The 17,307-nt window shown below is 42.2% G+C and overlaps 1 protein-coding gene across 2 annotated transcripts in view; it reads right to left on the bottom strand.

Moving 5' to 3' along the window:
• The window catches only part of SLC4A8 (solute carrier family 4 member 8), a 54,024-nt gene that overhangs the window by 16,900 nt on the left and 19,817 nt on the right, over window positions 1–17,307 (bottom strand). For both annotated transcript variants that reach the window (XM_067529842.1, XM_067529841.1), the window contains exons 3-12: window positions 16,369–16,506; window positions 14,929–15,064; window positions 13,719–13,879; window positions 11,021–11,209; window positions 9,739–9,830; window positions 8,103–8,260; window positions 7,570–7,657; window positions 6,280–6,426; window positions 5,031–5,122; window positions 1,359–1,533 (exon numbers count right to left, since the gene is read on the bottom strand). In XM_067529842.1, coding sequence (XP_067385943.1) covers window positions 1,359–1,533; window positions 5,031–5,122; window positions 6,280–6,426; window positions 7,570–7,657; window positions 8,103–8,260; window positions 9,739–9,830; window positions 11,021–11,209; window positions 13,719–13,879; window positions 14,929–15,064; window positions 16,369–16,506 — 1,376 coding nt within the window. The remainder of the gene's footprint in view (window positions 1–1,358; window positions 1,534–5,030; window positions 5,123–6,279; window positions 6,427–7,569; window positions 7,658–8,102; window positions 8,261–9,738; window positions 9,831–11,020; window positions 11,210–13,718; window positions 13,880–14,928; window positions 15,065–16,368; window positions 16,507–17,307) is intronic.

Here is a 17,307-nt window from a genome sequence, read left to right as displayed (position 1 = left end):
CATCTCCTTAACAACTGCTGCACTGCACCACAACAACATTTCACGCTCACACCATTGTACCAATCTCTCTGAGGGTACCTCTATGCTCTGAGCCGAAGGGGAAATTTCCAGCTTGAGGAGACCTACCCCTGCCAGCTCTGACCGAGTTAGCATGTTAAAAATAAGTGTCACCATGACAGGGTCAGCAGCAGAAGGAACTAATCAGCTGAGTACAGGCCGAACGTCTCAGATGGGCCTGCACTCACAGCGGCTAGCCCCTCCTATTGGAACAGCTACTCTATTTTTAGTGCACTAGCTCCATCAGAGCTAGCACGGGTATGTCTTCTCAAGTTGGAATCTACACCTCCAGCTCAAAGGAAGTGTAGATGTACCCTTAGCAGGGCCGGATTAACTCTCCTGGGGGCCTGGAGCTATTAGATTTTGTGAGGCCCCTGTATACAAGTCCTTTTCCTAATTTAAAACAAAATTATCACAATTATGGCATCTAGGCTATTAACACTATACTGAACTTGCCTTTTAATTAACATAAAACCGTTCCGTGGTTACATTTCAGTCTTAAAACATGTAGAACAGGGGTCGGCACTCACGCTGGGCCCGCGTCATGTGGGAGGGGGCGGGACCGGGAGGGTGGAGCAGCCACCGCACGGCGCTACTTGGGGCCAGGGCACTGGGCCCATGTCACGTGAGGGAGGGGAAAGGTCAGGGATTTATTTTTGTGGGGCCCCCCTTAGCCCGAGGCCCTGGGCTGCAGTTCCTAAAGCACCTGCATTTGCAATGACACCCCCTACCTCTACTACCTGTGCCCTCCATCCTGCCTAACAGCAGGATCTTAATCTTAAATAGCAATAACTCCGCCAGTTTTTGTGTTATTCACCTATCCAAATTGAACAGGCTGCCCCGTGGAACAAGAGCTTTGAAAATGTAACATTTCAAGCTCTGCTGTATTGGCGTGCCAGAAGCATATGCAGCACACGCCATGGAATTCCAGGGGGCGAGCGGCTTTGCTGATGTGAATTGACATAGTTCCACTCCATTTCAGTGTTGCCCACTCTTGCGATTTTATCATGAGCCTTGTGATATTTGGTGGTAAAGCCCCAGCTCCCGGAGTCAGGTGATTACATGAGAATCTCAGCTTTCCTTTTACAAAAAGAATTAAATTTCTAGACTATCTGGTTATGGAGAAAACCTGATCTTCCCCCAAAGGCTCAACCAGCAGAAGGCAAATAAATAGAACCCAAATCATATTAGCAGTGGTGAAATTAAATGCCTATTGCTCTTGGTGTTAATATTATTTTCTCTGACGTAGCTTGTTCCCCTGGGAATCATTCATTATCCATTAGAGAAAAAAATATTCTTACTATTTGTCCATCGGTCGCTTCTCCAAGCAACCCCCCAAAGGTGATGACAGGGGACATGCAGGCACAGTAAAGAAAGAGGAAAGACGCCAAGCACTGCAAGCTTAAAGCATCCCTAAAGTCACTCCAGAACCAAGGAGCTTTTCGTTTCACATCCAAGATCAAGCCACCGAAGAGCCTGCAAAAAGAAAAGAAAAGGAGATTTTTGTTTCCCTGCTGGGGACCACAATGGCAGATTTTCTTTTTTGTAAACAGAGACAAACAATGCTGTATTGTAAATCCGCTATGTTGCAAACCGCCCTACACACTATTCATAATGAAATGATACCTAGCTCCAACGTTTTCCATCTGATGTTAAAGCGCTTTAACCTGCTTGATCCTGCTTTGAGCAGGCGGTTGGACTAGACGACCTCCTGAGGTCCCTTCCAGCCCTTATCTTCTATGATTCTACAGAAGAATTCTTCCATCAAGCTAGCGCTAGCTACCCCAGGGGTTAGGTCGGCTTAACTGCATCTCTCTCAGGGGTGTGAATTTTTCACACCCCATTTAGCTATGCCGATGTAACCGTTCAGTGTCGACCAGCCCACAGATCTAGCCAAATTCTGCTCTCAGACACACACAGGTGGGTCCCATTGCTTTGCTTTTGCAGAAAGCTCTGCTTCCACTCTAGGCCTGGGATTACGGAAAGCAAATATCTAGGACAGATATCTGGGACTTCTTTGGCTCGACCCACATCATCATAAAAGCATGAGCACTTCACAACATTTAATGTGTTTATTCTACCAACACCCTCGTAAGGCACAAGGAGACGAAGGGTCCATCTGCACCGCAGCTGAGAGCGTCCTTCTCAGTGCAAATAGACAGACGCGCTCTGTGAGCTAGCGTGCTAAAAGTAGCAAGATGGCCGGGCTGCAGCTCAGATTAGCCATCCAAGTAGATACCCAGAGAGCCGGGCAGGCTGGTGCTTGGATGGCTGGGCTGTGCCCCTGCCACCACGCTGCTATTTTTAGTGCGCTGGGTCGAGTGGAGCTAGCGCATGTCTGTCTACTCCCGCCAGGAAGCACACTCCCAACTCTTGCGTTGACATACCCTAAAAGCCACTCTATGCCACAGATTCAGCTGTAACTGCAGTGTGGGTAGGCCTACTGGCACAAGCTTTAACCTAGCTAGTGCAAGCAACTGTAGCACTGAAGACGTGGCAGCGTCGAACACGGAACAGGTTAGCAACCTGACTACATAAATATTGCGGGCAAGCCAACAGGCTTGTACTGGCTTGTCTGTGCCACCATATCTTCATGCTACTGTTACCCACGCTAGCTAGATGAATGCTACTGTGCGTATGTCTTACCCATGCTGCAATTACACCTTAATTTGCGCTATGGACACATCCGTGCCCAAAGTCACACAGGAAGTCTGTTGAAGAACTGGGAACTGATTTGTGGTCTCTCCTAGACTCAGGCTAGCCTCCTACATGGTGGACCGTCCTGACTATTGTCTAGCATGATCCAGTGGCTGGAAGGCAACGCTAGACAAATTCAGACTGGAAATAAGGCTAAAATTTTTACCAGTGAGGGTAATTTACCACTACAGCAATTTATCATGGGTTGGGGTGGATTCTCCATCAGTGATGATTTTTAAATCACAATGAGATTTTTTTCAAAAAGATCTGATCTAGTTCAAAGAGGAATGAATTCGGGGAAGTCCTACGGCTGTGTTACATTGTGATCCGATTAGATGATCAGAGTTCCCTTCTAGCTTTATAACCTATGGCAGCGGTTTTTCATTTTGCGAAATTTTGAATGGCGGTGCCAACCCCTTTGGAAATCTTAGTGCAGACCCCCAGGGATGTGTGGGCTACAGGATGAAAACCTCTGATTCATGACATGACTTCCCTTTTCATATAGCTCTAAAAAGTAACTCCCAAACATTAAATAAATTTCTAAAGGACATGCGTTCTTCTTGGCATTATATACATAAAACATGAAGGCTTACTATTTAGGGCGGAGCGCTTAACCACAAAGACAAGAAATTCAGCAATGATTCTCCAAACAGCAAGCAATCAATAAACCAGATATGCTGCAATGCCTGGTCCTAATGGGGTGAGCTGAGGACAAACTTTCTGCCAGCACTTTGATCATCTCTGGTTTTGTGCATTTACAGTAAGTCAAATGCTTCATTTACCGTATTGTTGCAGGAACCACTGTATTTCAACAGAACTTGCTTGGACTGAGTTAATCCGACAGCAATGGACAAAGAGGTTTTATGAAAGAGTGTTCGTATGTGACACTGCCTTGGGTAATTTACTTATGGGTAGAGTTGATCAGAAAATAGGTTCCCCACCCCAACCCCATGCAACATTTTGACAAAACTTATATGTTTTTATTTTTCTTCAATTTTTTGTCCTGAGAAAATCTCAGCTTTTCTGCAAAAGGATGAAAACCAAACTATTTTTATTCAATATGGCACTGTGGTGCCTTATGGGCGCTGTAGTCCCATTCTCCTCTATAGACCTATATAGGCCAGCTGTTCTGGCAGGACCGCATCTCCCATGCTCCCATGTTCCATCACCACCAGAAACTGCTATGATGTAGCCCCGCCCCTCAAAAGCAGGAGAAAAGTGTGCATCAAGGGAGATGCAGTCCAGCCAGGAAGCCCCGACCATACAGGGCAATGTCAGCATTAGCCAACCAAATTGCAACTCCCATGAGGCACCATTTTGAATGAAAATATTTTGGCTTTCAGCTCCAATATTTAGGTATTTCACTATTGTGCCAAAAAGACAAATTTTTCTCTTAAGAAAACCTCTTCATTTTCCAACCAGCTCTATTGTCAAGGCTTATAAGTCTTGCTTTAATCACTAAACTGCATCCTTGTGTTATCTGACTCAAATTAAGCCTCTTTATCCAAATGTTCCTACCTACAGATCTGTGAGATAGAGTGCATTACTGGTCATAAACCACGTTATCTAGTGCAGGAAACATACTGTCTTTACTATCCAATCCTCTTCAGTGACTCTTGTAGTTTGTGTTTGTTAAGAGCTCCACTGATAGAATTACACAAAAGAAGACATTTGCAGAAAACAAGAAGTTTGATTGGTCCCAAAAAATCCAGAAACAACTTTATCTACACACTAGAGCATCATCTACTCATACCTTATCTATTAACTAATTACTTAGATATAAACAGACATCTCTCAATTTTAGAGCAGTCTCAGAACAAGTATTCTGACCCACAAAGATCTGATTTTGTCCCATCAGGCCATTTTTGAAACAAAATGTTTTGATTTTTTGACTCAATATGCCTTTTGGTTTAGAAATTTCCTTCGTTTTTATTTTTAAGATATTTTAAAATGTGAAACAAAAAATGTTCAGAATTAAGCAAAACACTTCCTTCCACTCAAACAATTCATTTTCCAAACTTTTCGATTTGCCAAAAATTTGGGGGGAGGAGGAAAAGGTTTGGGGTCAACTTGAAACCTTTTTGCCCTGATTTTAAAATTCTTATTATTATTTATTTGTATTATCTTAGCGTGTAGGAGCCCCTGTCATGCTAGGTGCTGTACAGACATTGAACAGAAAGACAGGTGCCAGACAACCCAAAAAAATCCATTAATTGCAAAGCTCTAAGGCAACCTTTATTGAGAGTATGAGGACTGTTAAATCTTGTCGAACTAACCTTCCCGTTCGCTCGAGTTCAGGTCCACTGTGCTGTTCTGGCTCAGCATGGCAAGCACTGCCATTAGGGACAGCTGGCATTTTCCTCTTCTCCTATTAAAAGAGAAACACAAGAGAGAGATCTTAGTGTTGTTTGTTTCTAGAGCCCAGGCATCTGATGGTAAGACACTTTTCTACACTATGTGCAGTGCACAGAAACTGGGTAATGTTCCTTTAAATAGTTTGAGACCCTCGCTACATATATACACCACTGCTCTGGTAGGTGCTGGTGGCTTCTGCCATAACAGGAAGGCCCACTAGTGGAGAGGGCTACCAAAAGAGATACCCCCCCAATTCTTACACACTACACTAAGGCTTTGATCTTGCAAACACTTGCACACAGCAGTTAATTTTATGCAGTCAATGGGGCTACACACACAAGTAAAGTGATGCTCGGGCATACGTGTTTGCAGGCGTGGGTCTAATTCATGCTGGTCTCTTTCTTTCCATTGTAACCAGGGCAGTATTAGGGCCATGCCAATCACATCTCTGTATTGAAAGATCCAGGTGTCTAAGCCTCATTAAGAAACTCTGCTGCAATTATTTATTGATTTGTGTTTATTTCTTCTGACCTGCAGACAGTGCTCTGCTGTAAATTTCAAAACCAGAAATAGAATTAAATAGCCCCAAACTCCTGCCCCACAAATCAACCCCTTCCTGCCTTTGAAGGTTGTACCAACAGATCACTTTGCACCAGGCCTGCGTTGTGCAGGAGGTCAGACAAGATGATCATAATGGTCCCTTCTGATCTTAAAGTCTGTAAGATGAACATACCTGGTCTGTTTTGGACTGGGTGGACAGAGGTAGTCCCAGAGCTGCAGGTCTCTCACAGAGAACAGTATTCCACCAGCCCCTCTCTTTAAAATCCAGCCTGACCACCTCTGCTATCTATCTAAGGAATATGTCTCCCATTACTGTAGCATTTGAGCATCTTACAATCTTTAACGTATTTATCCTCACAACGCCTCTGTGAGCTAGTGATCTATGATCCCCATTTTAGAGATGGGGAAACTGAGGCAGAGAGTGGGGCCGTCACTTGCCCAACTCTGGGTGACAGTTGCAGAGCCATGAATAAAACCCAGGTCTCAGGTCCCAGTCTTGTGCTCTATCCAGTATGACAAACTTCTTCACAGGGGCTTCACTGCACAGTTCCTGCTCATACATCCCAGTCATTCTCTCTCTCATTCTGGAAGTGAAAAAACGTTATCTACCTGGGAAGGAACATTTTTCGGGGGCTCAATTCTAATTGATGGATCCCATTCTCCAGGAGGCAATACCGTCACCTGATCCAGGAATTCATCAATACCAGCTACAAGGTCACCACGGTCTTTGGCTTTATAAGCAACATCATGGAAAATCTACAGAGAAGAGAGTAAGGTTTAAGCATACTTAGCTTGGGAAGGGGAAACTGAGGCACAGAGAGATGGAGTGACTTGCCCCATGGGAGTTAGACTAGATGACCCTTGCGGTCCTTTCAAACCTTATGATTCTATGTCACACAGCAGGTCAGAGACAGAGCTGGGAACAAAACCAGGTCTCCTGAGCCCCAGTTGAGTGCCTTATCCACTAGATCACATTGCCTCACCTGAGTAATAACAAACAGATAATAATAATGGGCCAGACTGTGAATTGCTCATCACTAGAGCTGGTCAGAGAATGAGGTTTATTCCCAGAGAAAATTTCAAGAGTTCAGTGAAAAATAGAAAACCTAAATATTTTTATTCTGAAATCCCACCACTTTGCCACACAGGAATTGTAGTTTAGTTACCTCATGTTCACATTGTTCTGTAAAAGCCAGGCTCTCTGATCAGACTACATCTCCCATGATGCACCATGTCCTCCCCTCTTGGTGAGGGGATACCATGCATCCTGACAGTCCCTGGCCATGGTGCATCATGGGAGATACAGTCCAGCCAGGGAATCCAGAACATAAAGGAGAATGGGAGCATGAGGCACTTGAACTACAAGTCCCATGAGGCACTGCGGTGGCATTTAGAGTCAACATATTTCAGGATTTGGCTGTTATATTTCAGCTTTTGACTAAAATATTTCAATTTTCAGGCGTGCAGTTTTTCAACGAAAAATCAAAATTTTCCATGGAACACACTTTTTGCAAAACATTTTGTTTCGACAAAAACTCAATCTTCCATCAAAAAAACAGTTTTAATGGAATATTTTCAGACAGCCTCTTCATCACTCACAATCGGGGCCATTATGCAGAGTTGTTGAAAAGCCAGACACTTATTTTGATGCCTAAATGGGAGCTGAGCTCTTTTGCAAATGTGGACTTTGTCTGCTGCTGGGAAGAGAATGAACTGCTTTAGTGTTACAGTATACACCCATCCTGCTCTCATTCGTCATCATGATCAATCTGGAAACAGACAGTACATGCCCTTGAACCTTGGGCTGAGAGAGAGAGAGCGAAAATGATTTAGAAGAGGGCAGAAAACAAGGAAATGAAAAGGAGAGGAGCTGAAATGGTCACTCATGCCATACTATACCTCATCTGTCATGAGGGTTGCCATTGACCTGCCAATCTCATGGTACTGATGTGCTTTCCCTTCTGGTCCCAGCAAGATAAATAAGAACCTGGCCACAGAAAACAGTGAAAAAATGCCTTTATTAAAATGGTGCTCAGGAGGAAAAAGAAGTAGACTGAAATTTTGTTAAAGAGCAAAAAGAAATAGTCTGAAGGGGATGTGCATGATAAATTACCATCAGCTTCAACAGCAATTAGCACACAATGCCCACTGACTTCAGTGGGAGTTAGGCACATGACTACCATTAGTGCCTTTGAAAAGCTCTCCCTATTGCTTCTGTAATAACTTCATCTCACTCATTGGGTGGAGTTCATTCGGAACCTATACCTTTGCATCAATAAAAGGCATCAGAGTAAAGCTAGCCTAAGCGTACTGGGATTTTCCATAGATTTTTTTCTTTATTATCTGATTTGAATGTATACACATTTTCATTTTTTAACTTTCAAAATATTTTTTATTTTTAAAAAAGTTAATTGTTTTTTTAGTATCCTTACCTTGTTGGGATCGGGACTTCCGTCATGCCTGAAAGAAGGACAGCTGGAGTCAAACGCACGAAAGCCACCATAGGACGAAGGAGAAAATCCAGTTCTCCGACTAAAACATTTGAAGCTTCTGCTCCAGTAGGAATCTTCTTCATGAAATGAAGCTCTGCCTGGTTATGAAGAATAATTTTCAGACAATTAGGAGTCATTTCTCTAAATCAACAGCAGCACCTTTTAGGCCAGCTCTCTACACAGGTATTGAATCGATTTAGCTATTTTGGTTGGGGGGTGATTTTCTACTGAAATAGTTAAACTGATACAACCCTACAGATGCAGTTATACTGGTATAAAAGGTGCCTTAGGATTTGTTTATATGGGAAAGTTTTTTCAGTGTAATCTAAGGAGAAAAAATGAACAAATATTTGATATCATGTTTGGGAGCCAAACCAAAAAAAATATTCAGTTCCAAACAAAAACTGAATGTTTCTGGTTTCTTACTGAATGTTTCTTACTGAAACAGAAAAAAAAACTGAAACAAAATAGTTCCGGTGAAAGAAAATGTTTTGGTTGATCTGAAATTAAATGTTTTAGTTTTTTCATTTCATTTTGGGTCAATCAAAATGTTTTGGTCAACTCACCATGAAATGTCTTGGGAAGTATTTTTGTTTAGTTTGGGGACATTTTCGGGTATTTTGAGTTCTTCGGGGGAAAAAAAACAATCTTTCCTCAGCTGAAACTATTTTCCAAATTCAACCCAGATTCGTGAAGAGCATCACCACAGGGAAAAATGTATTTTTTTGGCAAATTTATTATTTTTAAAAAAAAAATTCACCCAGCTCTAATTACGACTGAATTTAAATCAGTATAGTTATTCCAGTATAACCTCCCCTGTGGAATAAGCATCACACGTTGCGTTATGCCAGGCTAACTATACATATATAAATCAATGGTTGATTTCAGAGGGCAAAGGGTGAGGCCTATATGACCCAACCCAAAGGCCATAATTTTGTAAGATTTTCAAGTTCTCAGCACCCTCAATCAGGATCCGATTTTCAAAAAAGCTCAGCTCCCATTAAGGCACCAAAATAAGGACTGGACTATCAAAGCACTCAGCACTAGACCTATGCAAATAACCAATTTTTCGGTTTCCTGGCCAAACCGAAAAAAAAACCAGGGGGAAAAATTGTTTCAGGTCAAATGAAATATTTCATCCAACCTGAAAGAAACGTTTTGTTTCACTTTTCAGGGGTTTAATTTTTTGTAACAGATCTGAGGTAAAATTCAAAATGAAAAGTTGTTTCAAATCAACACGTTTCATTCGGAACATGAATGAAAACAAAAAATGCTGATTTTTTTCTGATTCCCCCCCCCCCCCCAACTGAAAGATTTCAGCAAATTCAACACAAATACACAAAAAGTTTCAGGCAACCCAAATCTACTTTTTTCAGCCCAAAAAAAAAAAAAAAAAAAAAGCTGTGACTAAAAAATGTCACCAATCTGTACTTCACCCACATTGTGACATTTACGGCCAGTTTTTTCAAGCAGGCTCATCACCCGGCATGCTGAGCTCACGAAACATCTGGCCCCATCGGATTAAGCAAACTACTTGTATTTACCTTGACTGACGCAGCTTTACATAGCATCTCACCTTGCTTAAATCCATAGGACTAGTGTCATGGGTCACTCCATTTTTAACTTCTAGACTGGTAGTGCCAGGTTGAGGACATAGTATGTGCATTGCTAAAGGAAAAAGATATCAGAAAGCTCAAGGGAGCGTGTTTCCTCTGCACCATTTGTGGCAAACACAGTGCGGCAGGACAGTAGCTGGTACTTGTGAGGTACTGATCAGTCTTGCATTTGCACGAATGCTAAGGAGTCACACACGGCTACCATTAGCTAAAAGGACACAAAAAGCAAACATATCAACAGCTTCTGAGCTGCCAATACCATCGTCCCTTCTCCCAAGGTCTGTTTCTCTAGTGAAAAAACAAAATAACGCAAGAAAAGAAAAGAAAAGAAAAGAAAAGAAAAGAAAAGAAAAGAAAAGAAAAGACACTTCCGCCCAATTTCCCTGAGTCCTGAGTACAAGTCATCTTATTTTGGAGCATCTTGATAAGTGATAGCTTCATGAATTTTACAGAATCACCTCTCATTTCTAATACGTGTTAAAGGCTATAGCTTCACTGTAGGAAAAGGTGTATTTTTCACAAGGCCTGGATAGTTTTTACCTCCGAGGTCACTCCTATACCTCTCACGTAAAGTGTGTTGTCTCCACTAAGATTTTACATTGATACTTGTGATGTAGCGATCAGTACTGCATGAATGCTAAGGAGTCCAACTATATCTTGTCTAGCTGTCCCGGCTATCGTGATTAGAGCTGGGCCAAATTTTTTGACTGAAACTTTTTTCTGCCAAAAAAATGCAGATTCAGCGACACTGAAACATTTCATGGATTCACGTCTCGAAAACAAAAAAGCAAAAATAGTCCAAAAAAGTTGAAACGTTTCATTTCGACAGTTTCAAAACAAAACTATTTGATTATTTTGGGTTGAGGCGACATTTGGTTTAGAAATTTCCTTTCGTGTTATTTTTTAAATGCTTGACATTGAACCGGAACATTGGGTTGACCTGAAACTAATTTTTTCGACTTTTTTGACTGGCCAAAAATTTCAAAATATTTCATTTTGAGGTCAACCCACAATGATTTTTTTTTTTTCCGGTTTTTCAGAACTACCGACAAACCGAGAAAACCATTATTCCCTCAGCTCTCCAGCTCTAATCATGATGTAAAAAACCAACACTTCCCCCCGCCCCCCAGTGAAGCCGTAGCTAAGTCTGCAGGACTTGTACTCCTTGGTGACTTAGGCCTTTTGAAAATCCCGCCTCAAAGGGTCAGGCTGTCTAAAGACATGACCCGGAAAAATCCTCACCCGTTTTGTCCAATGAGTGTGGATCCGACTGCTTCTTGCTGACGTCAGTGAAAGAACGGACAATTGGAAGAAGGTTGTTCTTCTTCTTCTCATTCTGATGGTGATGCTTTTTTAAGAGGGCATCCCGGACTCTTTCCCTCATGCTCTCATCAAACTCGCTGGTTGGTTCTTGCTGATCCAGGATCAGATCTATAAAAAAAAACCAAACTAATTCTCTTGCTTGCAACAAAGGCAGATTTTGTCGCTGATGAATGTCTAGTAAGTGTACGAGCCAATAGGAAGGATGGTACATGGCTAGGGCGCCAGCCTACGACTTGGGCGACCTGAATTTGTGTCCCTGCTTTGCCACGCACTTTCTGTGCAACCTTGAGCAAGTTTCCCTATGCCTCAGTTATACCTGTAAAATGGGGATAAATGCACTAAGGAATTGGAGGTGCTCAGAGCCTTCAGTAAAGCAGGTTGTTTAAGTCCCATAAACTGAGAGCATGTGTAACTCTAACTATTCTTATTTAGCTCTGTGCTTAAAAAGACTTCATCGCCACAGCAATCCCGAATTTCACCTCCACAACCTCCCTACTGGATAGGGAAGTATTATCCCCATTTTACACATAGGGAAACTTGAGATACGAACACAGCTTAAGTGTCACAATCAAGCCTGGGCCAGAGCTGAGAATTTAAACCCTCACCTCGTTGTTTCCTGGTGAAGTGCCTTAACCACTAGACCATCCTTCCCCCCCCCCCTGCAAACCACCCCCTAATGTTTATATTGCAGTCAGACTGAGGGTGGGCTACATGCATTCCAAACACTGAGGAAGGGAAAGGGTGAGACCCCACTGAGGAGCCGGGATTCCACTCCAAGATTCACTACAGCCCCAGACGGCCAGCAGAGGCAACTGGAACAGTGGAAAATAGAGTTTGCCTGCAAAAAATAGCAATGTGGCCATGGTGGCATGGGCAGTGGCTCAGGATAACTGTCTGAGTACATACACAGGGGATCGGGCGGGCTTTTACTCAGACAGCTAACTCAAGCCACCGCCCGTGCCGCCATGGCCATGCTGCTATTTTTAGCACGCTAGTTCAAGCAGGGCTGGCGCGTGTCTGTCTAACCACACAGAGAAGCACACTCCTGGCTGTGGCGAATACATATCCTTTGCCTTGCAACGAAGGCAGGAATTTGTCGTTGCTAAAAAGTGTCTCAGTGAAATGATTATTCACTGCTTAGCCAATGCATTCATTCCTCATTCGAGATAATGCAGTTTTCTTTCCTGATCTGACCTGATTGCATTGCTTTACCCATTTAACCAAATTATGAACAGTCTATAACACAAGGTTTCGCTGTGATTTCTTAGATAATTGATTGTAATTGGCAGTGTTCTGGGAGGAATGTGCTAAGAACGGATCTGACATCATCAGACCTTGACAGAGCTTGAATGGAGACCTGCCAATCAAAAATAATTTCTACAAAGCTGCTTTCTCAATTACCCTCAGTTATCTTCTCAACAGAAATGTGTTACTTGGTCATCTGCCAAAGAAGCCCTGGCTTTGAAACTTCAGTCTTGTCTACATATTGCAAAATAAACTAAGGCCTGAATATAAAGCACAATAGCTATTCTGCACTAACTTCCTGCTGGGACACTCTTATTCCACAATAAGGGTTTACCTACATGAGGAGTTATTCCAAACTGACTATTCTGAATTATCTTAATCCACTTTGGAAGTGAATTAAGCTAATTCAGAGTTAGGATTTGCGTACACATGACTATTAATCCAAAATAAGATTGGGGCATGAATTTAAAGAGGACTAACTATTCCTGATTAATTCCACGTGTGAATGCTCTTATCCTCCAGTAAGAGTGCCACACTCTGAATTATTATCTTAATCCAAACTATTGGGATTAAACTAATAAGAGTGTCCACTCATGGCATGGATCAGGAATAGCTAACTTTAAATTTATACTCTACCTTATTCCAGATTAAATTTCATGGGTAGACAAATCCTAAAAGTGCCTTTTTGCAGTTTATCTTAATCCACTTTCAAAGAGGACTAAATTAAACCAAATAAAGGCACTTTGGTGTGGAATAAAAGTGTCCACATGGGGAGTTTGTGCAGAGTAGTTAGCCTGCAATAGCTCATCTGGGCTGCTTTCCCATGTAGATGAGCCCTCAGGGAACTTGCACTGTTCACACAGAGTTCTGGATTTTAAAACAGGATAAAGCCGAGGTGAATTATTTGTCACAAATAAATTTATTCAGTGAATTTCACCTCCTTTTTTTGACTCCAAATGTTCCAGACATGTACTTCTAGTATAACAATAGCATGTTAACCTATCAGATTCATTTCTGTTATCTGAAGTTATTCTCCAACTTATTTCTCTGAATAATTCTGAGTCTGTAAAATGAGAGAGAATCTGATATTTGAAAGATGCGCTCTTTTGATTGTCACATGGTCTGTTTCTGGACCTTGACTGGATGAATGTAATCAAGATTTCAGGGTGAAAAATCATGATTCCAAATCTAAAGTTTGGTTTCTCTGCGTATTCTAATATATTTGCTTAAAATTCAGTGACACTTCTCCGCGGATTTTGCAAGAACAAACATGGTGCACAAAGGGAATCCATTTCATTCAAAAATGTACACGGATATTCCCCGAACCACTTTTCTCTGACATGACGCAACAGATCACTCATTAGAGCAGTACCTGCAATTTCCTCAATGCTGTTGGCACACATATCCAGAAGGACAGTACCATTGATGATGCAACTCCTTAGCTCAAAGAGGCTGTGTAATGAAAGTGTAGCTACATAGGGTTTGCTCCAGCGTTCTCCTCCATCCTCCACATCCTCTTCAAACTTCAGCCACCTGGAAGCATTGCAAAGCAACACAAATAAATACTAGTGGTGACCAGTTCCAGTGGAAAAAACCCTTAAACAAGTGTTGCATAAATACAAAGCTGTGTATGAAATCTACGCAGTAGATGTTCGGTAACTCAATAAATGGTTCAAAGCTGGAGACAGGAAGAGGATCAAGTGCACATTTTGGGTTTTGCAAGGTTTTTAAGCCGTCAATGAAAACATTTCCACCAGCTCAAATAATGTGCTGAGGGTCTATTTCTATATTTATTTTACATAGGGCACATCAGCCGCAGGGATTGGATGACAGGGGATGGATCACTTGATGGTTGCCCTGTTCTGTTCATTTCCTTTGAAGCATCTGGCATTGGACCATTGTCAGAAGACAGGATTCTGGGCTAGATGGACCATTGGTCTGACCCAGTATGGCCATTCTTATGTCCTTAGTATAGCATGTAAACACCTCGCAATCTTTGTTTGTCCTCACAACTCTGTGCCTGTCTAGTTTATATGGTGCCCCTTATCCTAGTATCTAAGCATCTCTCAGTCTTTAATGTATTTGGCCTCCCAAACTCCAGTGAGGCAGGACAGTGCTATTGCCCCCATTTTACAGAGGGGAAACCAAGGCAGAGAGAGACTAAGTGACTCGCCCAACGTTGCACAGCAAACCTATCTCAGAGCAGGGACGTGAACCCGGATCTCCCATGACTCAGGCTAACACTCGGATCACTGGACCATCCTGCCTCCTCATGTCTGTGTATCGACATGCCTGCCTTTGACTCTCCCCCATGCTGTTCTTACACAGGTGCACGAAGAAGCAGAGGAACTCTGCTATAGAGAAAGATTCTGCATCATATCTTCCTCCCCCACTACTTTACCAAGTCAGACCCTGGAAATGACACACTATGAAAGAGCTGTCCAGCAGCAGCCTCTCTTCTCCCAGCAGATGGTGTCACTGGGCCGCACATCAAGAAATGGCACCAATACATGGCCTGAATACGCGGTCACGATAACTCATTCAGTTTCATTGGGCTGGTCGAATTTACAGCTTCGTTTCACCTTGCCGTTTCCTTCCATTCCGCATCTTCCCCTTCTTTCACACAGATTTCATCCAGCTCCGTGAACAAATCGTGGGGAACGTGCTCCTCATCCTCCTCCATACCAAGGATAAACTGAACTCGTTGAGACGGGGTGTCTAAGGAACAAACAATTAAAGAGGCATCTGGTGCGATCATATTACATCATTAAAAAAAATGCTACGTTTAAAAGGCAGGAGAGCCCAGACAAGAGCCACAGAAATGATTAAAAAAAAAAAAATTAGAAGAGGTTCAAAAAATGGCTTAGTCTTGAGAAAAGAAGTCTGGCGGGGGACATGTAGCAGTTTTCAGATATGTTAAGGGCTGTTATAAAAAAAAAACAACAATCAAGTGTTCTCCACATCCACTGAAAGTAAGACAAGAAGTAATGGGCTTAATCTGCAGCAAGGGAAATGTAGGTTAGATATTAGGAAAAACTTTCTAACTATTCAAAAAAGATAGTTACCTACTGGAATAGATTTCCAAGGCAGGTTATGGAATCCTTGTCACTGGAGGTTTTTAAGAACAGGTTAGACAAACACCTGTCAGGGATGGTCTAGGTATGCGGTCCTGCCTCTTGAGGTCCCTTCTAGCCCTACATTTCTATGATTTTATTATTATAAATGTATTGTACAGATTAAAAATACCCCAAAGAAAAGCAGAACAGAGCCAAAAAGCAAAAATGCATCATGAAATAACATGATTATTTCCAGCTTTCACTTTGGTCACTTTGCTTGTATGCTGCATGTCTCTTTTCCATCTTTCCTCTGTCTTGTCTATTTCAACTGTAAACTCTTTATGGCAGGGATTGTTGCTTGCTATATGTGTCTGTATCACGCTTAGCCCAACGGAGCCCTGATCCTAGTAGCAGCCTCTGCATGCTTCCCCTACAAATAATAAATGCTAATAATAACCTGAACTACTAGGAGTAAATTCTTGGACCTAATGAAGCTAACAGCAAAAGCTTCCACTGATGTCAGTGGGGGCAGGATTTCCCCTCATAATTTTGCACATGCTAACTAGCACACGTTTAGTTCTAACTATTTCAGAGCGAATAAACATTTCAGATGTTGCTTTCACTGGGGCGAGATTGGGCAATGAACTTTCAATGTTCAATGCCCCATGTTATTCCAAGAACAGCAACAATTTACCAAGGATCATGGGAGCAGATTCTCCATCACTGACCATTTTAAAATCAAGACTGGATGTTTTTCTAAAATAGCTGCTCTAGGAATTATTTTGGGGAAGATTTACGGCCCGTTTTATACAGAGGGTCACACTAGATGGTCATAAGGGTCCCTTCTGGCACTGGAATCGATGAATCTATGAAAATATATTTGTTCCCATTACCTATATAAGTGATGCTTCCATTATTAAACGCATACTACGTTCCCATCACACATTAGCCTGGGGTTTTATTTACCGTGAGACTCCTGCTCTTCTTCTTGAATGGCTCCCCTCGCCCGGTCCCGTTTCCTATGTTTTTGGCCATGATTCCTGTGATGTCTGTGGCCTTGTCTTACCAAAGGCATCCGTACCCCAACATAGAGAGTTCTGTGCCCTACAACAAAAAAGACGCATGTTAGTCCGTGTCACTCTTTGCACCAAAGTGCCTGTCAGGAAGAACCTGCCCATGATATAACTTCACTGTTAATATAGCTGCTCCTCACTGTTAATTTATAATGTTCAAAGTCAATACACACACACAAAAAATCACTTTGGTCGTATGATGATAGAGCTGAACAAAAAATCAGAATTTAATTCCAGTGGCAGATTCCACTATTTCAGCCTCTGTTTTCATCCCAAATTGGGAAAGAAAAAGTGAAATATCAAAAGTTTTCATGGACCAAAACTTGCAGAACAGTTTTGATTTGGAATCATCAAAGCATTTTGTTCCGAGTCGATTCAGCATTCATCACTGACAGAGTTTGCAGATGATGACACAACTGGCAGGGTGGTAAATACAGAAGAGAACAGGTCAGATCACCTAGTAAACTGATTGCAAACCAACACTATGCAGTTTAGTATGGCTACGTGTAAATGTTTACATCTGGGAACAGAGAATGCAAGCCATCCTTACAGGATGAGGGGCTCTTATCCTGGGAAGCTGGGACTCTGAAAAAGATTTTTTTGGGGAGTGGGGAGGGAAGTAATCAGCTGAATGTGAGCTCCCAATGAGACGCTGTGGCCAAAAGGACTAATGTGATCGTGCGATGCATAAACAGGAGAATCTCGAGTAGGAGCAGAGAGTGATTTTACCTCTGTGTTTGGCTGGAATCCTGTGTCCCGTTCTGGTACCCATAATTCAAGGATGTTGATAAATTGGAGAGGGGTCAGAAAGAGCCACAAGAATGACTAGAAA

This window comes from Emydura macquarii, unplaced genomic scaffold (assembly GCF_026122565.2).
Source record: "Emydura macquarii macquarii isolate MOO-44397 ecotype Brisbane River unplaced genomic scaffold, CSIRO-AGI_Emac_v2 contig_2994, whole genome shotgun sequence".
NCBI lineage: Eukaryota > Metazoa > Chordata > Testudines > Chelidae > Emydura > Emydura macquarii.
This window is presented reverse-complemented; position numbering and strand designations above follow the sequence as displayed.